This window comes from Pongo abelii, chromosome 4 (genome assembly GCF_028885655.2).
Source record: "Pongo abelii isolate AG06213 chromosome 4, NHGRI_mPonAbe1-v2.0_pri, whole genome shotgun sequence".
Lineage (NCBI taxonomy): Eukaryota > Metazoa > Chordata > Mammalia > Primates > Hominidae > Pongo > Pongo abelii.
Window position 1 is genome coordinate 151,643,554 of NC_071989.2, and position 23,957 is coordinate 151,667,510.

Here is a 23,957-nt window from a genome sequence, read left to right on the forward strand (position 1 = left end):
TTAGTGGCATTTAGTATATTCACAGTGTTGTACAGTCACCAACTTTGTCTGGTTCTAAAACATTTCCATCACTCCAAAGTAACACTCCTTACCCATTAGCAGTTTCCCCCCATTCCATTCCCTTCTTCCCCCAGCCCCTGGCAACCAGCAATCTGCATTCTGTATCTATAGGCTTATATATTCTATATATGTCATATAAATGGAATCATACTATATGTGACTTTTTGCATCTGGCTACTTTTACTACGCTTAATGCTTTGGAGCTTCACTCGTGTTGTAGCATAAATCGGTACTTCATTCCTTTTTATGGCTGAATATTTCATTTTTTATATATACTATGATTTATTTATCTGTCATTCCTTGATGGAGACATTTGGACTGTTTTCACCTTTTGGTTGTTGTGAATAATGCTGCTATGAACGTGTGTACATGTGTTTGCTTGAGTACCTGTTTTCATTCTTGTGGGTATATACCTAGGGGTGGAATTGTGGGATCATATGGTAATTCTGCATTTAACTTTCTTTTTTCTTTCTTGAGACAGGGTCTCACTGTCACCCAGGCTGGAGTGTGATGGTGTGACTATGGCTAACGGCAGCCTCAGCCTCCCAGGCTCAAGTGATGTTTCCACCTCAGCCTCCCAAGTAGCTAGGAAAACAGGCATGTGCCACTACACCCAGTTATTTAAAAAAAAAAAAAATTTTGTGGAGATGGGGTCCCACTGTGTTGCCCAGGCTGGTCGTGAACTTCTGGCCTCAAGCAGTCCTCCTGCCTTGGCCTCCCAAAATGCAGAGATTACAGGCATGATCTACCACGCCCAGCCTTTTTGAAGTCTAGTAGTGTTTTTTAATTTTTAAAGATCACATCAGAATTTCTAAACAGATGATCACATCATCTGTTAGTAAAGAGTTTTACTTCTTTGGTGATCTGGATGCCTTTTATCTCTCTTTCTTGCCTGATTGCATTGGCTAGAGCCACCAGTAAAATAGTGAATGAAAGTGGTGAGAGCAGACCATGTTTTGTTACTGTTCTTAAGAGGAAAGTATCCATGAAGTATGTATAATGCTGGAAGATGGTTTTTTTGTGTGTGATGCCCTTTATTAGGTTGAGGAGGTTCCTTCTATTTCTAGTTTGCTGATCTTTTTTTTTTTTTTTTTTTTTTTAATTGAGAGTGTACGTTAGATTTTGTCAAATGGTTTGTCTGGCATCTTAATCACATGGATTTTTTCTTTTCCACTATTGTGAATTGCATTGGTTGATTTGTAAATGCTAAGTCAAACCTATATTCCTGAGATAATCCTTTGGTCATGATGTATCTTCCTTTAATATATTATTATATTCTATTTGCTAAGATTTTGGTTAGAACTTTTGCATTTATATTCATGAGGGATATTAGTGTGTAGTTTTCTTATATCTTGTCTAATTTTGTTATCAGAATAATGAAGACCTCATGGAATTAGTTGAGAAGTACTCCCCCCTCTTCAGTTTTTTTTGGAAGTTTCTGTAGAATTGGCAAATAACAGAACAGCCTCCCTCAGCCTTATGCATAGCTTTGATTAATTAAGAAATGCAGGGTTGGAAATTTGTGTGCAGTTATTGTGTTCATACTGCTCTTCATCATTTGCCTCACTTCTGTACATTTTTGGGGACAGCATTAAAAAATTCTCCTTCTCTTAGATTTTCATGAGGACTTAAAAAATAGCTAACATGTATTGAATGCTTGCTATATGGTAGGAGTTGAGCTAAGCAGCTTACATTTATTTTTCTGATGTAGAAACAGATATAAAGTGATTATGGAATTTTCTCAAGATCACAGACTTAGTAAATAAAGAAGCAAGGCTTGAACCCAGATTTGTTTATTCCAAAGTTGTAAGACCACTAAGGTCTTAACAGTTATTAACACTTAGCATTCATACAAGACATTGTTTTTGTATTTAAAATGAGTAGTCATGTATATGCTGTGAGTTTTTTTACTTGTCATGTTGGTGATCTCTTTGTACATGGTTGCCCTCTCTGGGGATGGGTAGAACATATAACTAATTAAACATTACAGGGGCATCTATTAATATTAAACGAGCAAGGCTTTGTGCTGCTGAACTCCAGCTCATCCTTTAACATGTAGCACAATGAAGACATCTTCTGACAGGCTTTCCAAAAAAAATAGCTGCACTTGTTTTAGTGCATTCAAAGTGCATTTAGTGCATTTGTACCTGCTTTTGATACAACTGAATGGCAATTACACATTTGCTTGGCTGCCTCTCTCTCTATATTTTTAATATATATTTATTGAAATTTAATTTATATACCATATAAAATCCACCTATTTTAAGTGTAGCATTTACTAAATGTACAGAATTGCACAACCATTACTACAGTCTAGTTTTAGAACATTTCCATTCACCCCCAAAAGTACCCTCATGTGCCCATTTGCACTTAAACCCTAATATTATCCCTAGCCATAGGAAACCACTGATGTGCTTTCTTTCTCTATATAGATTTGCCTTTTCTGGAGGTTTCATGTAAGTGAAATAATATATGGTCTTTTGTGTCTGGATTCTTTTACTTAGCATGATTTTGAGGTTCGTCCATATTACATAGCATGCAGCAATACATCACTTTTTTTTTTTTTTTTTTTTTTTTTTTTTTTTTTTGAGACGAAGTCTCACTCTACTGCCACAGGCTGGAGTGCTATGACACGATCTTGGCTCACTGCAACTGCCACCTCCCTGGTTCAAGCAATTCTTCCACCTTAGCCTCCCAAGTAGCTGGGACTACAGGCGAGCGCTACCACACCCAGCTAATATATATGTATATTTTTGAGATGAAGTTTCACTCTTTTTGCCCAGGCTGGTGTGCAATGACGCTATCTTGGCTCACCACAACCTCTGCCTCCCGGGTTCAAGCAATTCTCCTGCTTCAGCCTTCCGAGTAGCTGGGATTACAGGCATGCACCACCCGGCTAATTTTGTATTTTTAGTAGAGACAGGGTTTCTCCATGTTGTTCAGGCTGGTCTCAAACTCCCGACCTTAGGTGAGCCACCTGCCTTGTCCTCCCAAAGTGCTGGGATTACAGGCGTGAGCCACCGTGCCCAGCCAATTTTTTGTATTTTTCATAGAGACAGGGTTTCACCATGTTGACCAGACCGGTATCGAACTCCTGACCTCAAGTGATCCACCTGCCTTGGCCTTCCAAAGTGCTGGGATTACAGATATGAACCACCGTGCCCAGCCACATTTTGTATGCCACATTTTATCTGTACATTGGTTGATGGATATTTGAATTGTTTCCACTTTTTGACTATTAAGAATAATGCTGCTATAAACATTTGCATGCAAGTCATTTGTGTGGACACATGTTTTCATCTCTTCTGAGTAGATACATAGGAGTAGAATTGCTTAGTCATTTGCCTTTCATCTTTAATTCCTTGAGGGCAGGAACTTCTCCTTGGAGTCTTAGTATTGCCTTAGTGGTCTTTGAATTGCTTCATCTAGCATGCTTGCCACATAGTAGGTCTTGAAACTGATCAGGAGGTATTTGTGACATATTCTCATGTTTTGTGAGCCTTTGCTTGCTTTTATGCACACTGTCCCCCTTTCTTGCCATATTGAAAGTTTCATTTTTATCTTGATTCTTTGGAATCCTAGTGAACAATTGTAGTGGTTTTGGATGACCTAGATTTTTATTTCTAGCAAAACCCCATGTATATACTCAGTACTTTTAAGACAATGCAACTTTAACAAAAATAGAAAAACGTGTGCCATTATATACACATTATTACCCTATTATTACCCTATTGAATATTTTGGTGAGGGTACATAAGGTGAACAGAATACAAGTTGTCTCTTACACAAGTGGGTAGAGTGAAGAAAGTTTTTTGAGTGTCTGATATGGTCTGCACAAACTCTTTTGTTCTGAGACTTACATGTTTGTAACCAAGTGAAGTAAAACTACTTCCCTAACAAAGTACTGCCTCATTTTAACTAGGAAACAGGAAGCCTAAATAAGAGGGAGGATGGGGTTATTTCACCAGAAAGAAAGTGCTATAAAGTTACCAATACTGTTAAGAACGACTTACTTTAAGTTAAAAGAGATTAGTTGAAATTCTAAAAAAAAAAAAAAAAAAAAAAAAAAAATCACCTTGTGTAAAAGCCTCTGTATTTTCAACTTTTTTTCTACACCCAAAGTCTGGCTCTTTACCTGCAAAACTAGGAGCAAATTTTAACTTGCACTATAGTTTTCATTTATAAACAACTTTCTTCCTTGGTTTGACTGTACCCTATATGCTCCGTATCACTTGAAGAAATGTTTGATTTTTCTGTGGGCATTAGTGAGATAGGCTCCCTGTTGTATATTAGACAAACCAAAGGGCATTCTGTAATCTGTAGGCAACTAGTATTTTCCACCATCAACCACCCCAGGGTACAGGACACGTTTTTAAGAGAAGGAAATACAATAATGCCCCCCTTATCTGCGGTTTCACTTTCCGTGGTCTCAGTTACTTTCAGTATAGTACGATTTTTTGAGAGATCACATTCACATAACTTTTATTACAGTATATTGTTGTAATTGAGTTAATCTCTTGCTGCATCTAATTTGTAAATTAACTTTATCATAGGTATGTAATATAGGAAAAAACATGCAGTTCAGTACTATCTATGTTTCAGGCATCCATTGGGAGTCTTGGAACATATCCTCCATATAAGCAGGGACTAATGTATCATTGTTAAATTTCTAAGTCAAAATTGATATGGTAGCAAAAGGGATTAGATTAAATGAGGACATGTCAAAAGGCCAGACACATAATGATCAATATGGGTTCATTCGCCCTAGTTAGCTCATATTAATAATTTCTCAATAGTGGTTAAAACTATAGATTCTGGAGCTAGCTTTGTGACTGTAGGCAAGTTACTCAATTCTTTAAGCCACAGTTTCCTGATATAAATGCAATGAGGATAATAGCACTGCTTTACAGTAGTACTTCAGAGGGGTACTAAGATTAAATGAAATAATATATTGAATTATCATTGTGCCTGGCACATAGTAAGTGCTCAGTAAAGCATTAGTTTAATTTAAAACAGAAAAACATAACCAGTTCCCTTAGAGGCTCACAGGCCAGAGACATACTTTTTGACATCTGATAGATGAATGGCCTCATTAGAGGCTTTCCATTCAAACTTCAATAACATGGGAGCTAGGAGCTATGAATCAGTGCTTAAATTCTGAGCCTGTTTACTTTCTTACAGAGTTTACTTCCTTATAAAATGGAAACGAGAATAATCTGCCTCATTATTTTCATGTCATTCATTCATTCCATGAGGCTTGTTAAAAATGTATGTGAAGATGTTCTACAGAAATGTAAGGTTACTACTTAAAGTGAATGGTACAGCCATAATGTGTATACATATTGATGCTGTATCTGGTATCTCTGCATTATACCTGAAGACACTGGGAAAGATTTGTTACACACTTTTCCAATCACATACTCTAATTGACTGAGGGTAGCAATAGTATTTTTCTTATTCATGTTGTATCTTCAATATTATATACTAGGCAGGTAGCAAATACTTGGTGCACATGATGATGGATAAGGCAAATTTGGCTTTTAAATCACAATGCTCTTTTTCTTAGTGATGGAGATCTCTTGTGGAAAAAAAAAAAGTAGTCAAAGAAGTTTGTTAGGTCATCTAGTTCCTGGATATGGCCTGAACATCAAATGTCTTGGAAAATACTGACTGGATTGTATAGAATAGCTGACTTCCACTACCCTGCCTGACCTTTCTATTCTATGTGCAATACTGCTATGATATTTATATTAAATGTTTATTCCCTTTTCTTGAAGCGTTGATTTTAAAATAAGCTAAGAATTTTGACTAGATAACGTTAGCTTACATAAAATGTCATCTTTTGTGATAAAGACATACATTTGAAGCAGCCTCAGGAGTGAGTTTCTCCTTCCCTTAGTACCCTTTGCAGTAATTGGCACACAACCATTTGAGGCATGGATGGGATAATCTTCAGGTCTTTGGCACCAGGGTTAAGCTTATTTTGAATTTATGCCATATTAGCAGGCGAACATTGCCACACTGACATTTAAATGCCCACCATATTATCTTAAGGTTCCTGAAGCAGGGGTAACTCTACTTTCAGAACAAAAATCAGATTGGACAATCAGAACTGTACAAGTTCTACAAAAGCATGTTGGAGTCACATAATGAAAAAGCAGATTTTGTTTATTATGATGTTTCTCCATATTTGGCATTGCTGTAAATGGCTAACTAACATTTACTGCCAATTCGGTACAAATGTGTGGTTTGGTAATACCAGAACAGCAAATTTAAATGAAAAAATAAAAGTTAAACATTTCCACACAAGGTTTTACAGTCTGACATTTCACTGCGTAGGTAAAAAGACACTTTTTTTTTAAACTACAGATTATTATTCAGCATGAATAAAAAACTACAACTTTTATTTTTAAACAGGAGTCACTGGTTTTAATTTTTACACATTTTAAAATTACTGTGATAAAAAATAATGAAAAAGCTTCTTAATAATGCCATACACAGTATAATATAGATTTGTCCCCATTATATAGCATTTAATATACAAAATAGAATATTGACACACTTGAATCTATATGTAGTTAAGCAAGTTATTTGAGGAGGGTATTTTCATACAGCCTTTCATCAGAAAATAAAATCCTTTCAGACATTTTCTAGAGAGAAGCAAATCCTTTCCTGAAAACCTGGTCACTAATCCTGGGTGGACCAGGTTGCTTGAAAATAGTCTGGGAAATTATGAAACTCCACCCAAAGGGTTTAAAGTGTCCTCCTTACACTTTTATTTCCCTTCTGACACTAAAACCAGACACATAAAAAAAACACATTCACCTACAGCTACAGTCAGGGAGTGACCAGCCAAGATGGAAATCTCACTGAAGGCTGCCATGGTTCTGGAAGTTTGACAGATCAATGTACTGTATAACAATATTTTTCATTCCATGGTGATGTAGTTTTCAGGGTTTTTAAAAGGGAACTAAAATTATGAGACTTAGGTGAAACTGGAATTGCTCCCTGCCTCTGAATCCTGAAGGGAGCGTGGCTTTCCTTCATGGGCATGCCCAGGGCTCATCCCATGCTAATTATCCAGCACTTCATAGACACAAATCATGATAGTTTTCCTTTTGGGGTGGCCAAGGTTTCCTCCCATAGTTTTAGGCATTTGGATATATATACCCCAAAAGTGTTATGTCCTAAGTGCCTCAGTTCTGCTTGTATAGTATCCCACAGAATGCCTACAAACAAACACTAAAAATACTTTTCAGGATTTGTTGTGAGTAACCAACTCTCACTGAAGTTACTACAAACTTCAATAGTTGGGGTTGGGATGGCCAGATAACACATACATAGGAAATAAATCTGCTTTCAAACAGCACCACCATATAGCATTTAAATCCATAATTAAACATAATTAAGATGACTTTCTTTTCCCCCACGTATCCTAAAAGGGCACAGCTTCTTTTCCCATTTAATGAAAAGCCTCCTATAGTTGTTGATGAACATCAGTTGACTTATTATTGACAACAAAGTGCACATAATCTTTTTTTCATTGAGTTCTATTTTTTTGAGCGCCAAGATTGTTGGGACGAAAATCAGATTAATGTGTGAGATGTGCTTTCTGGTTTTAACCACATAACATTCTATAAATGAATGATAATCTACATTTTAGAAGCTCTTTTTGAAACTTAACACTGTCATTGATAAGAATATTCAAGCAGTTTTCTTAGGCACCAAAAATTTATCCAGCCGGGTTACAAACCATCTTAAAATATTACATTCCCTTTTAGAGAGCATTCAAAAAGCAAATGATTGTTTTTTTATTAAATAATTTCTCCAAAATACTGAAAATAACAAATAACATTCAAAAAGCATTCAAAGAAAACAAAAACATGTCCTCATTTTATTTGGAAATAAACTCTTGTTGTAGGATAGAAGGGAATTAGTGTATTATTGGCAACCTATGAGATTCTGCACTATTTACATATTGCTGGTACCTCTATGCAAACTATTGCCAAACTTCTGAAGCTTCTGTTGTCATTCAACTGCTGGGGGAGGGCTGTATGTGAAAGTAACCCGCTATTAGATGGTGCCTTTAAGTATGTAAGCACCACCTTCCTGTCTCCTGTTTACATACTTTACATACTTTAGTGCAAGGGGAGATTGAGTAAACTAAACCTGCGCTGACAGACTCACTGTTGGAATGAGAAGGGTGGTCAGAATGGGAGGCAGAGGATAACTTCCTCTGTAATCTCACTGGGTCAGAGCCTCAGCAACCTTCACTGCACACAGGACCAGTCTCCATCTCCCCCTAGAACAAGCTGTTTGGTTTCTGAGACCATCGCTGCCTGTATGAATGCATGTACAAACTATAAATCATATAGGTTATCCATCAGCATTTCTTTGACCCCTACAAAAAATATATAACATGTCATGATAAAACAATCTCATCTAAAAATCATTCTTATTTTACACTATACAAGCTATTTTACAATCATTTTAATAAATTGCATGTAAAGCTGCAGTAGCCCTTCCCTTCCCAGATTAGTGAATACCAATATGATATATATCTGAAACTATAACTAAATATAAAAATATATTAGAAGTTCCATATTTTTAATATTAGATTTTCAGTTTTCTATTACACAAATAATTTGGCCACCTTGAATAGAAATCAAATTTCTTGTGGCTTAGTAAATATGTTAAGTTTTGAGTTTACAGAAAGTTGGTAAGGTGCACACAGAAAGGGCTACTACAGCTTCTATTTTGTTTAAAATAATTTTCAACAGTGAAGAAATTCACAGGACTTGTGTTAAACTCTATGGCACACATTAGGGATGTGTAGTTTTACAAACATGGATGTCTGACATACAGTTCTAAATCACAAAAATCAGTAGCTGAGCTTTCCTGTACCATCAGGAAAGATTAACCAATTGGTGACAGATGGGAATGTGAAAATGGGTGTCTAGCCATTTTTGCCATATTAGAGATTTAGTTTTTGGGTAAAGAAGTTTAGTGAGAGGAATTACTTGCTCTGATTAAAAAAGTCTCTCAGCTGTGTTACAGCTGGTTATCTGGAATCACAACTTTTAAGAAGTTATACAAACTACTTCAAAAGGTCCCGAAAGACAAATAGTTTACCAGCTTTCTTGCCATATAGCCATTGCAAAAAAAGGGCATTAGGTACAGACAGGGCCTCTTGGTAGTTATTTTTTAAATTAGTCTTTTGCAACCATCATCCACAATTTACCCAGCAGGTCACTGGACTAGGTGCTCTATACCAGTTAGGACGGTTAATTTGCACAACCTATATAATTCTCCACTGAAGCAGATATATACAAAATATGAAGTTTTTTTTTTTTTTTCTTGACAAGAATACTGGAGATTTGAGTCAATTTTTATGGTCTTCTGATAGCTAAGTGCCATCAGGTTAGAAGCACCAACCCATTTTCACACAGATGATTGATTAGAGTTTATTTGGGAAAGCTAAGAACTAGCTGCCCATCTTAAACAGCTGTACAATAACTTGAATAAAAATCGTGTAAGAAAAAATGAGCAAGCGTAGTTCACTAAATATAAAGGAAACTGTTAAAACCAGACAGTAATAGCTATAAAAGGCACAACTTCCCTTTTCTGATATACACTTGTAAACTTTTTTTCAGGTTTCCATGCATAAATCAAAAATGCTATCCTAACTAACTATACGGGGGGGATACACCAACAGAAAGTCTAGAAAATTTCATCCAGCCAACTGTGAAAAAGTATGAGCAGGAAGTTCATCACACAGACTTTGGGCACTGGTGGTTTAGGTGCCATCCTTCTTTGACTGTGGAGATTACGTCCACATATTAAGGTTTCTAATTTCTGGGATATATTAACTAATGAATTTCACCGTCTACTCTCCCATCACTGAAAAGTGATGACGACTCAACTGCTTCTGTTGCCAAGTCTTGGCCCTCTATAAACCACATGTAGTGCGTATTTAAAACAAAACAACAGATGAAAACAATAAAAAATAAAACAACAAAACCTCTACAGGACAAACTGATAGTTTATACAATAAAAGCTATTAATTCGACTTTCTTTAAGGCAACCATTCTTATTAAGGCAGTCACTTTTGATGAAACAGAAGTTTTTTGATATTTCCATTTGAATATTTTGGTATCTGATTGGTGATTATTTCAGCTAACATCTCTGGGAATTCAATACTCATGGTCTTATCCAAAAATGTTTGGAAGCAATAGTTAAGGAGATTTTCAACCACCTGCAAGAGAAGATATAGTAATGATCAGGCTTCCAAATTGGTCAGTGGGAACATCTCATGTTTGTTGTCCTCTATTTTGAAAAAATTATCTGGCCTAGAATATACCAATCTCACTGGAATTCCCCAGATGAAAAATAAGCACTTCCGTACAAAACACATTTTAAATTTCTTTGATTGTATGTAGAATTATATGGAATTGAGTATTTCATGAATCATTGTAGTACCATAATATATGAAGGGTGCATTATTCTAATGTAATGGATTAATCATACTTTTTAAAAACAGTGTTATTAAATTCTGTAATAATATGGTGATTTTATATACACATGACTAGGTGAAAGGATATTTCATAATTGGCCTTAGGAAAAATGTCTACAAAACTGAAGTTCCTAAGTTGAACTCAAGCTATCACCAACATCCACAAACTGGGGGTGGGGGGAGGGGGGCGCTGTTGGTATATAATTATATTCACTAATCAAAACATACTTTGTCACAGAAAATTCTTTATATTTGGCTTTATGTTTGACACTTACTTCATGCATAGAATCCAAGAGTTTTGTCAGTTGATAAAACCGCTGCCAGTTCTGGCTGGAGTTTCCTTCCCTCTTGACAATGGCTTTTCCTAGCTCTTTGATGTAGGTCATTCTAATTTCATCAAATAGCTCTTGGCTCTTCAGACCGTCCTTAGGAACTAAAAGGTTAAGATGAAGTCAATTAAAGGATTTTCTTTTTCTTTTCTTTTTTTTTCTTTTTTTTTTTTTTTGAGATAGGGTCTCACTGTGTCATCCAGGCTGGAGTGCAGTGGCATAATCATAGCTCACTGGAGCCTTGACCTATTTGGCTCAAGTGATCCTCCCACCTCAGCCTCCTGAGTAGCTAGGACTATAGGCACAAGCCACCATGTCTGAGTGGCATAATCATAGCTCACTGGAGCCTTGACCTCCTTGGCTCAAGTGATCCTCCCACCTCAGCCTCCTGAGTAGCTAGGACTATAGGCACAAGCCACTGTGTCTGGCTAAATTTTTTTGTAGAGACAGGATCTCCGGATCTCCCTATGTTGCCCAGGCTGGTCTTAAACTCCTGGGCTCAAGCAATCCTCGTGCCTCGGCCTCCCAAAGTGCTAGGATTACAGGTGTGAGCCACCATTCCCAGCCAGATTTCTTGCTATAACTTTTTATACATGCAAGACGGGCATTTAACATTGTTTATGTACTCTTACTGCACCCTAAAATATAAGCATTTTCTTAGGATTATTAAACTACAGCCAAGAGAAAATGCAGGATAACAAAGAATTGGAGGACTTAACCTTGAGTAAATCACTTGATTTCTCATCTATAAAATGGAAGTGGTGATGATACCTTCTCCTCCCTAGCTCACAAAGCTATCTGGAGGACCAAATGAAATAATACAGTGATTTTTAGTTAACTTTGTCTGCCATTCTGCACTTGAGTTTAATTCTAGTATTGAGATAGCTAGAAGGCTTCAACAACAGTGTTTATTCCAGCAATTATATCTTAGAATATCTGTGATATCACCAGTTAATTATAACTTTAAAATTGGCATGCAATACATTTTTTTAATGTAGCTAATAGATATGTCTTAATAGGGAGCAAATATCTGTCCTTCCTTATGTACATGGATTCTGGTTAGTGAAACTAGTATAAAAATTTTGTGGGGGGTACACTACTCTTCAGAAAATGGTACTAATAAGGACAAAGAACAGAGGGTTAATCATGGTTTCACTTAATCCTGTGGAAATTAGGACTTTTGTGGAGTGCTACATTTTTCACAGTGTGCTCCTGGGAACACTGATTCTGTGTTAACTGTGATTAGAGGGAGAAAAAGGATTTGGTGGTCAAAGTTTGAGAAAAGCTAAATGTTTAATACATATTAGGCAGACTTCTGAATTTCAGTACTTCTTGGAGATATAACTGTACACTCTCCAGAGAGGGGAAATGCATTATTTCCCAAACTGAAACTTCACTGCTGCTGACATTTTTAGAAGATGCTGGTATAGAGGAAAAGCTATGGATTTAGGAGCTTTGAGAAGTCTTATTATTTTTTTCCGAGACAGAGTCTTGCTGTGTCGCCTAGGCTGGAGTGCATTGGCCTCCCAAAGTGCTGGGATTTCAGGCGGTAAGTCACCGTGCCCAGCCGAGTAGTCTTATTTCTTACTTGCCATGTGGACTTGAATATAACCTCCTTGAGCATCTTTCCTGCTCTTTTTCATTGGATTATGATTAGAATTAGACTAATGAATATGTATGAAAATGTTTGATTCCATAAAGCATTATAAGACATCAGTATTAAAAAATGAAGACCACTTAATCAGGAGTGATAAGGGCATTCTATATTAACAATGGGTTAATTTTACACATTACTACAGAAAATCTAATTATTGCAAAATTGTAAAACAGTGATGGCTTATAGGTTTTTTTTCCCTGCTGGTTAGTCCTAATTCTAAAAATAACTATGGTGAAGCCCAATTCAATATGCATATAAAAGAATTTCCTCCATCTTAAATTTTTTTTTTTAATGTTTTAACATCCTCTTTTGGCTGCAGGAAGTAAGTACAGCCTGGAATTCCCCTCCTACTGGAAAAGTGGACAAGCAATACATGATTATGATCCCTAGGAAAAGAGAAACAAATACGGTAAGCCATACCTAGCCCAGGAGTAAGAAATCTTAATTCTAAGCCTTTGTGCTTGAAAGTAATTATCATACTGCAGTGCAGGGAAAGGGAACCCAGGGTCTAGCAATCTTGCTGGGTTGAGGAGAAAGAGATTGAAGTTTGGGGAGGCTAAAGCAGCTTTAATTTATGGGTCAGACTATTGGAAACAAAGGAGGTACACAAAGAAAGGCCTCCAGAAATCTGTAGTCTTCGGCTGAATAAAAATTTGTGCATACTTAGGGTGAAATCCCTTGAGGCCACAGAGGAAAGAAAGATCTGATTAAACATGCAGGGCATTCAGTAGAGACCTAGGGGCCACATCTCAGAAGCAAGGCTAAATTAGTCCCAGAAAAAAAGGCTACATAGATCAGTGGTTCTCAAAAGGGAGGGGGAGATTTTTGCCTCCAAGAGGATATTTAGCAATGTCAGATATAGCAGACAAATCTACAATTATAAACACCTTTGTCTCAGAATCAATAACAATAAACAAGACTTAAATTTGACTGACATTTCTGAAACAGTCTACCCAAGAACTTGCATTCTTTTCAAGTATACACAGAACATGAATCTAGAACATAAAACAAGTCTGAATACATTTAGGAGGATTGAGTCATACAATGAATGCTCTCTGACAAAAATGAGATTAAAACAGAAGTCAGTAACAAACATATCTGTAGAAAAACCCAAATGTTTGGAATTTGACATTTAGTAAGCTATGGATTAAATAAGGCATCATAAAATTGAAAATCTCTAGTACTGAAAACACAGCATATCAAAATGTGTGGGATGCAATGAAGACAGTGCTTAGAAAATTGACAGCATTAAAAGCTTTTATTAGAAAAGAAAGGTCTCAATTATATATGCTTCTACCCTAAACACAAGAAAAGTGGAAAGGATAGAGTAGAAACGGATAACCAAGAACATGCATAAACAACAACAAAATCAAGACCAAGCTGGTTCTATGAAAACATCCGTAAAACTGAAAAACTTTTACCCAGACTGATTAAAAAAAAAGAAAAGCAAGAATATATTAAATACCAATGTCATGAATGAAAGGGAATAACACTAGAGATACTGGAGCCATTAGAAGGATATTATGGGAATATTATGAATAACTTTAAATTCAACATTTGAAGGAAACAGTTAAATTCCTTCAAAGATGTAAACCAACAAAGCTCACTCAAGAATAAACATATTATCAGTAAACATTTGATGAACTTGTACTTGAAAACCTTTCTACAAAAAAGGCTCCAAACAAACCAAGACAGCTTCGCAGCTGAGTTTTACCAGACGTTTAAGAAAGAAATAATACCATATTATCATATATCCCTCATGGATTTAGATGCAAAAATACCAAAATTTTAGTACAATGAATTCAGCTATATGTAAAAAGGATACTATATCATAACCAAATAGGATTTATCCCAGGAATGAAAGGCTAGTCAATTACTCAGAAATTAAACAGTATATTATACCATTATACCATCTTAGTGACTAAAAACGAAAAATATATGGTCTTGAGGCACAAAAGCATATGATAAAAAGTTTTTTTGCTATTATGAATAATGCTGCTATGAACATGGGCAGTCATTAAATGCATGGCAAGTCACAAGGGTCAACTACATACTCTTTAGGATAGCGATAATAAAAAGACCATACCAAGCTTTGGCAAGGATGTAGACAAAGTTGTAGGATCTAGAACAACTAGACAGAAAATCAGCAAAGATACAGAAAACTTGAACTAGTCTATCAATCGACTTGACCTAACTGACGTTCATAAAACTCTACTTAACAAGAGCACAGTAAGTTTTTTTTCAAGCACTCATGGAACACTCAGGATAGACCATATGCAAGTGCCTAAAAAAGTCTCAGAAGACTTATTAGAGTCATTCAATATTAGAGTCCTTCAATGTACCTCCCACCTCAATGGAATTAAATTAGAAATGAATAGGAAGAGATATGGAAAATCCCCAAATATGTAAAAATTAATTAAGCAATACACATGGGTCAATGAAAAAAATCATGGACATTAGAAAATGAAATGAATGAAAATATATAAAAAATTTATAGCTTTAAACATCTATATAAGAAAATAAGGTCTTCAACTAATAATGGAAACTTCTACCTTAAACTAGAAAAAGAGGAACAAATTAAATGAAAAGCAAGCAGAAAAATAATAATGACATAGAACACAAAAAGAGAAAATCAATGAAGCTAAAAATTTCAATGAAACCAAAAATTGGTTCTTTGTAAAGACCAACAAAATCGATAAATTTTTAACTAGACTGACCATGAAAAAAAGATGATCAGGCACAAATTATGAAAATCTATAATGAAGGGGACACCTCTATGGATCCTACAAAATTTAAAGGATTAGATTACAAACAACTTTATGCCCAAGTTAGACAACTCAGACAAAATGGCTCATTTCATAGAAACACAAAAATTACAAAACTATGTCAAGGAAAAATATAAATTCTGAATAGATCTATATAACAAATAAGCAAATAATTAAAAATCTTCCCTGAAAGAAAACACCAGACCCAGATGGCTTCACTGGTGACATGTATCAAATATTTAAAGAATAAATAAGATCAATACTCTATAAACTCTTTAAGAAAATGGAAAATACTTCTCAACTCATTTTAAGAGGCTAGTACTACCCTGGTAACAAAGCCAGAAAAAGATATCACAAGAAAAGAAAGTTGTAGGTCAGCATCCTTCATAAAGAGAGATATAGAAATGATCAACAAAATATTAGCAAACCAAATTCAAAATATATATGGAAAAGATTATACACCATGATCTAGTCAGAAAACTAGATCTTAAACCATTTCAAGCCATTTTCCTGATTTTGCAAATAAATCTGTATTGGAACACAAGCATTCACATACTATATATCGCTGCTTTCCTGTTATAACTGTAGAATTGAGAAATTGCAATAGGGATTATATGGCCTACAAAGACAAATATGTACTGTGAGTCTCTTTACAGAAGAATATTTGTGGAACTATACTCTGCTTAGTAGTATTTTTGGAAAGAGGATTTGATGGTCTCCCCACTCCTCCAAAGCTGGAATTCCTATTCTCTCTCAACAACTGGAATTTTTTTTTTTTTTTTTTGGAGACGGAGCCTCACTCTGTTGCCCAGGCTGGAGTACAGTGGCACAATCTCGGCTTACTGCAACCTCTGCCTCCCAGGTTCAAGCGATTCTCCTGCCTCAGCCTCCTGAGTAGGTGGGACTACAGGCATGTGCCACCACGCCTGGCTAATTTTTTTGTATTTTTAGTAGAGACAGGATTTCACCATGTTGGTCAGGCTGGTCTCGAACTCCTGACTTGATGATCTGCCCACCTCAGCCTCCCAACGTGCTGGAATTACAGGCATAAGCCATAGCGCCCGGCCAGAAATTGGAAATTTAAGATGTTAATTATTTTCAAATGGATCTATAGATTCAAGGCTATCCTAATAAAAATTCTATCAGACTGTGTTTTTGAGACAGAGTCTCACTCTGTTGCCCAGGCTAGAGTGCACTGGCATGATCATGGCTCACTGCAGCCTTGACCTCCCTCCTCAGCCTCCTGGGTAGCTGGAACTACAGGCACAAGCTACCATGCCTGGCTAATTTTTTCTATTTTGTGTAGTGACAGGGTTTCGCCATTTTGCCCAGGCTGGTCTCAAACTCCTGGGCTTGCTTAAGCAATCTGCCTGCCTTGGCCTCTCAAAGTGGCGGAATTACTGGTATGAACCACCACACTTTTTTTTGGTAGGGATTGTCAAGCTAATTAAAAAATATGTGGAAGACCAGGCGCAGTTGCTCATGCCTGTAATCCCAGCCCAGCACTTTGGGAGGCCGAGGTGGGTGAATCACCTGAGGTCAGGGTTCGAGACTAGCCCGGCCAACATGGTGAAACCCCGTCTCTACTAAAAATACAAAAATTAGCCAAGCATGGTGGTGGGTGCCTGCAATCCCAGCTGCTGGGGAGGCTGAGGCTGAGGCTGCGATGATGAGCCAAGATCATGCCACTGCACTCCAGCCTGGGCAACAAGAGTGAGACTCCATCTCAAAAAAAAAAAAAAAAAAAAAGAAGTGGAAATGCAAGGAAACTAGAATATCCAAAACAACAGTTTGGAAAAGAACAACAGATTTGGAGAATTCATATTACCCAGTTTCCAGATTTACTGTAATGCAACAGTAATCAAGACAGGATGTTATCAATATGAATATAGGCATACAGATCATTGGGTAAGAAAAAGAGTCTGAAAGTAGACCCACACATATACAAACAACTGGTTTTCTACAAAACTGCCAAGTAACTCAATAGGGAAAAGAGAGTCAAGTTCTGGAGCAACCAGATATGGATTTTGGGGAAAAAATTTAACCTTGTCCCTTACCTTGCATCATATACTTAAGCATGTGAGCTGAAACTACAGAATTTCTACAAGAAAACAAATAGTAGAAAATCTTTTTAACCCTGGATTAAGCAAAACTTTCTTAGTACACAAAGACATGAAGCTTTCTTCAAAATTATACACTTTTGCTCATCTCTACATTTTCTGTTAATAAAACTGTAAATGTAATCCACTTAAAGAAAACATGCAAAACATATATTTAACAAAGGGCTATATTGAGAATATTTGAACAATTCTTAAAACCCAGTTAAAAAATGGGCAAAAGATTAAAAGAGGCACAATACCAAATAAGAAATATAGGTGGCCAATAAGCCCATGAAAAGATGCTTAATATCTTTAATCATCAGTATACCTATGATGAAAGAGGCTGACAGTACCAAGTACCGAGGAGGATGTAGAACATATCTTAAGAAGTCTCATACATTTCTGGTAAATGTTAACAATTGTGGAAAATTTTGGCAATTTTAAAAATGAATTTAAACATATACTCAACCTATGTCCCAGTGATCTCACACCTCAGTATTGACCCAAGAGAGATGAAATGTACATCCATATCCTTATTTTTTTGTCTGCTTAATTTGTAAGAAAGGTATAGTAAAATCTCATTATTTTTACAAGATTTATCTAAGTATTCTTGTTCTATGAATTTTTGTATTATGTAATTTGAAACTACATATTTACAATTATTTTTCCTGAACAAATGCTTTAAGGATTATTTTGCCTTAACATCTATTTTACTTGGTAATAACGTAGCTCCTTTGGTTTTCTTTTGGTCAATATAGGGGCCAGCAAACTTTGGCCTATGGGCCAAATCCTACTTGCAGCGTGTATTTGTAAATAAAGTTTTATTGGAACACAGCCATGCCTGTTCTATTTGAGTATTGTCAATGACTATGTTCCTGCCACAAGGGCAGAGTTTAGTAGCTGTGACAGAGACTGTGCAAAGCTAACAACATTTACCATCTGGCCCTTTACAGAAAAAGTTTGCCATGTCTTGGGTTATACCATGCAAAGTAGATCCTTTTACTTCAGCCTTTCAATATCTTTATTCAGATATAGCTCTTTTTAAATAGCATAAATTTGGATTATTTCTAAAATCCTGTCAGATTAGCTTGGAGCATTCAGTCCATCTCTACATTTATTTTATTTTTGAGACAGTGTCCCTCTGTCACCCAGTTTGGAGAGCAGTGGCACGATCTTGGCTCACTGCAACCTCCATCTCCCAGGTTCAAATGATTCTTGTGCCTCAGCCTCCTGAGTAGCTGGGATAACAGGCATGCACCACCACACCCGGCTAACTTTTTATAGTTTTAGTAGAGTCGGAGTTTCGCCATGTTGGTCAGGCTAGTCTCGAACTCCTGACCTCAAGTGATCTGCCCACCTCAGCCTCCCAAAGTGCTGGGATTACAGGTGTGAGCCACTGCACCTGGCCCCATCTCTATATTTAATGAAACTAAACTACTGATGTGTTTGAATTTAGCTGTACTACTGTACCTTATCTGTTACTTCCTGTTATCACGCCCTTGTTTATGCATTTTTTTCCTCCCTCCTCTCATGTCTTTCATTCTTTTGGATTGTTTTTCTTAGGTATTCTCTTCCCCCGATGGTTTGGTACTTTGCATACCCTGCATACCCTATTTCTAGTTGTCATCCTTGAAACTTAAACATACTTTAGTTCTACTTTTTAACCCTCAAGGAAATTGTTACTGTTGTTATTTTATATATAGTAAATGTCAGTTTAAATATATCTATATTATTTACCACTTTCCTTATTCTTCAGTCCTTCTTAAAGATGGGATTACTTTTATTTTATTTTTTTTCTAAGATGGAGTCTCCCTCTGTCACCAGGCTGGAGTGCAGTGGTGTGATCTTGGCTCTCTGCAACCTCTGTGTCCCAGGTTCAAGTGATTCTCCTGCCTCAGCCTCCTGAGTAGCTGGGACTACACAGGCATGTACCACCACCCCCAGCTAAGTTTTGTATTTTTAGTAGAGATGGGGTTTTACCACGTAAGCCAGGATGGTCTTGATCTCTTGACTCCGTGATCTGCCTGCCTCAGCCTCCCAAAGTGTTGGGATTACAGGTGTGAGCCACCACGCCTGGCCAGGATTACTTTTCTTTAGCCTAAGTATATCCTCTAATAATTTTTTAGTGAGCATCTGGTGGCAAACTTTATTTTCACCTCCTAGTTAAAAAAATAGGTGATTGGTGTACTTAGAGCATTCAAATTTAAAGTAATTACTGATACAGCTGGATTAATGTCTACCATGTTTATATTGCATTTGAGTTTGGGGGAATTTCCTTTGACCTATCTTCAAGCTCACTGACTCTTTGCTTGGCTGGGCTCAGTCTACTGATGAGCCCATCAACATAATTCTGCATTTCTTTACAGCATTCCTTAGCATTTATTTTTAGAGTTTCCATCTCTCTGCGTACATCACTTCTTGCATGTTGTCTACTTTTTTCCATTGGAGCCTTTAACCTACTAATCATAGGTATTGTAAATTCCCTATCTGATAATTGAAATATTTGTGTCATATCTGAGGACTGCTTCTGATGCTTTTGTCTCTTCAGACTGTGGGTTTTTTCTTGCCTTTTAGCATGCCTTATAGTTTTTTTGTTGAAAGCTGGACATGATATATCAAAACTGAAGTAATTAGACTTGTAGTGTGAGGTTTCATGCTAATCTGGCTAGGAGCTGGGCTGTATTTAATGTTTGCCATAGTTGTAGGTACTAGAGGCTTCAGTTTCCTCTAGTTTCCTTGTTTATATTTACTTATTCTTCTGTTGTTCTTGGGTTTCCTAAGAACTCCTTAAATAGCTTGTGTCTTGCAGCTCTCTCAGTTGTAATCCACTGTTATTTTATCCTGGAGCCCTTTTTATACGGTGGTAAGGTGTTGGGGAGGGGGAGGGGGAGGTGAATTGTTTTTTAATCTTTATGATTAAGTCTCAGTTTTTCTTAGTGGGTCTGAATCCCTGGGCTGTGACTTTCAGAAATGAGACAAGAAAGCTAAGAAAGGGCTAGAATCCTCTATTTGCCTTTCCCCCAGGTCATATAAGGGCCTGTTGAATTAGTTTTCCTTACAGGGCAGGCCTTTGTTGTGAACACTCTGCTACATATTTCCAAATTTTACCTTCCCCCTACTCCTACCAGAAAAAGGAGGGAATTTTTCTTGCATCTTCACCATAAGAACCTTGTGGAGTTTCTGGAAGTTAGAAATTTTGTGGGGTAAACCCAGGAAATTGCAGGAAACCCCCACTAAGACTGGGTCCCTGGGAGTTTTTAACTCTGAAACTAGTCCTCACTCAACCTCCAGCAATTCATCAAAATTGCCATAGTCTTCCTGGCTTCAGTGGCATCTTTTCCCAGTAAGCTGATCTTGGCTGTTTCTCTGTATTTGTCTGTTCTTCTAGATTTTGAAGTGGTGGTTTGTTCTATGACCTCCATTCTCTGCGTGATCTAAGGAAAGTCATTGCTTTTCCAGTTTCTATAGCTTTGTTGCCATTTTCCTGTTGTGATTTTCAGTACCTACAGATTTCCCTTGTGGTTAATATACACAAACATCAAAAACAGTTGTATTCTGGCTGATTTTTTCAGATATACATTTCAAGTGTTTCTTCAAATGTGTCCAATCTGCTTTTAGATCCATCCACTGCCTTTTCAACTGCATTTGTATTTCCATCCCTTGTTTTTAAACTTACTAAATATACAGAACCAGTCCAAATGCCCATCAATTAACAAATGGATAAAGAAAATGTGGTGTATATATACCATGGAATACTACTCAGCCACAAAAAGGAACAAAATAATGGCATTTGCAGCAACCTGGATGGAACTGGAAACCATTATTATAAGTGAAGTAACTCAGGAATGGAAAACCAAATATTGCATGTTCTCACTTATAAGTGGGAGCTAAACTATGAAGATGCAAAGGCATGAGAATGATATAATGGACTTTGGGGACTAGGGTTGGGGAGGGGATGAAGGATGAAAGACTACACATTGGGTACAGTGTACACTGCTCGGGTGATGGGTGCACCAAAATCCCAGAAATCACCACTAAAGAACTTATTCATGTAACCTAACACTACCTGTTCCCCAAAAACCTATTGAAATCATTTTTAAAAAGATTATAAACTTAAAAAAACCCCAACTTATTAAACTTACTAATTTACCAGGTTCTACAAATGCCCTCAAAGAGCAAGTTGGCTTGAGTTCCACTTATCTCTGTAGGTTCCTGCCTTCCCTTAGTTCTTAATTTTTTTAGTCTAGCATTTTTGGTGGGAGGTTATATACCTATTCCAGTAGTCTATCATAGTAGAAGTCTATATCTTAAGGTATATATTTCCATCCTTATGATTCTATTATTTTTTAAAAAGAAGAACTCGTGATATTATTTACAATGAAAAAAATCATATAGCTCAATTAGTCTGGGATGTATACAATTGAAACCATTCTTTTTTTTTAAACAAGTAACGTTGTTAGTATCTAGACACTGAATTATACCTTCATGGTATCAATCAAAGTTATGATCAGAATTTTATGTAACTGCTTAATCACTTCTTTAACAAGTGTACTGCTACAGGTAACATTAAACATGTCTCTAGCAATGATCTTTACCGGGTTCTCTTGCCTTGATTGAAATATTATTAATACTTCTTATATCCATTAACATAAAATAACTTTTTGTTGAGCAAAAATAGTGTGAAAACATTAAGAAGAATGTGTGCTCTGGAAATGTTTAAACAGATATGAAATGGTTAAATAAAATCACAGTCTTGTGCAACATCCATAGCTTACAGTATTTGGCAACTATGAAACCACAGTTACTAATGGAATTAAGACTTTTTTAAAAATTGCAAATGTACTTATTTGTATATGAAAGAGATATTCAGCTATTAATTCAGTATTTAGTAAACACTGATATGTAATTTTTACTTGAAATGGCCTAAGGTTTATAATACCAACTAGTTCATAGAGCTTTTTTTAAAAAAAGACTTTTTTTTAGATCAGTTTTAAGTTCACAGCAAAATTGGGAGGAAGGTACAGAGATTTTTCATATACCTCCTGTCCCACACATCATCACCCAAAGTCCATAGTTGAGGGTTCACTCTCGGTGGTGGACATTCTTTGGGTTTGGACAAATGTATAATGACATGTTTCCACCATTATAGTATCATACGAAGTATTTTCACTGCCCTAAAAATCCTCTGTGCTCTGCACATTTATCCCTCCCTTCCTTCTAAACCCTGGCAACCACTGATTTTTTTTTTGCTGTCGTCACAGTTTTGCCTTTTATGGAATGTTATATAGTTAGAATCACACAGTATGTAGCCCTTTCAGATTAGCTTTTTTCACTTAGTAATATGCATACTTAGTAATATGCATTTAACATCCCTCCATGTGTTTTCATGGCTTGACAGCTTATTTTTTTTTAATCCTCAATAGTATTCCATCATCTGGATGTATCATAGTTTATCACTTCACCTACTGAAGGACATCTCTGTCTTTGCTAGCTAAAAAGTAATCTCACAGAAGTTTGTTTTATAAACTCTTGTTGCCATTTTCTAGTTAGTGAATCTCTGACAATCCAGCTCCCATGCTATGTTAACCAATCCCCAATAGTAATTAAGCACACCTTTTCTAGGATGCATCTTTTTCTCCCATAATTTCTTATACATGCTAATAATTAGGAAACTAAAATTTTTAACCAAATAACAGCGTAGCAGACAAAATCACTGTAGTCAGCTTTCTTTTTCCGTGTCTTCCCATGATCAAAGATCAAAGGAAGGCAGGAGAAAAAAGTCTACACAGATTCTTATCAACAGAGATCCCTATGCAGCTCATATACCTCTCTGTTTCTGCTATACCTATTTGTCTTATTAATCTTGGTATCACTTACTGTGCCTTTCTAATATTTTACATTCATAAAAATCATCTGACTAGTAGGAAATAATAGTAGACTTGGTATAATTATTAGTACTATGTATATAAATTAACATTTGTTTCTAAGGCCTTCATATTTCATGCTTTTGACATAAGGTGAAAAGGTGTTCTACCAACCTGAAGAGAGAAGCAGTAAGGTTTTCATACAGAGATACTCTTCATAAGATACCTGAAGCCTGTGTAACTCAGAGGAAACATACAGCATGTGTTTACATTGGTCGTACATGCAGGGTAGAGTCATTCTCTGCCTGTGAAAGATAAATAGCAGGGTATTAGTTAGAAATACTGCTACTTCCCCCAAAAAAGCACATTTTTGTTTTGTTTTGCAAAACTATGAACTCATAAAGAAAAACAACTACTGCAATAATATTATTGCTAATTCCCTATAAAATCAGAATTTTGGAGAACTTTCCTTAAACTTCTTCCTGCATCTTGGCTGTTTAAAGAGACTAATGAACAATCTAATGTAACAGTGGAGATGTTATTTTCTATCATGCATGCCATGTATTATTTTATTATTTAATTAAAGTATTAGAATTCTTATAGAACTTATTACTAGTTGCTCATTTAAATCAAGGTTTATCATTTGAATATGGTCAATTAGACAACAGTT

General features: G+C 36.2%; 1 protein-coding gene across 10 annotated transcripts in view; it reads right to left on the reverse strand.

Moving 5' to 3' along the window:
- Nucleotides 1-6,210: 6,210 nt before the first annotated feature.
- The window catches only part of NR3C1 (nuclear receptor subfamily 3 group C member 1), a 124,666-nt gene continuing 106,919 nt past the window's right edge, over nt 6,211-23,957 (reverse strand). For 7 of the 10 annotated variants that reach the window (XM_024246811.3, XM_054555228.2, XM_054555230.2 and 4 more), the window contains exons 7-9: nt 23,462-23,592; nt 10,849-11,006; nt 6,211-10,315 (exon numbers count right to left, since the gene is read on the reverse strand). In XM_024246811.3, the coding sequence (XP_024102579.3) occupies nt 10,163-10,315; nt 10,849-11,006; nt 23,462-23,592 (442 nt within the window). In that variant the 3' untranslated portion in view covers nt 6,211-10,162. 10 annotated transcript variants of the gene reach the window in all.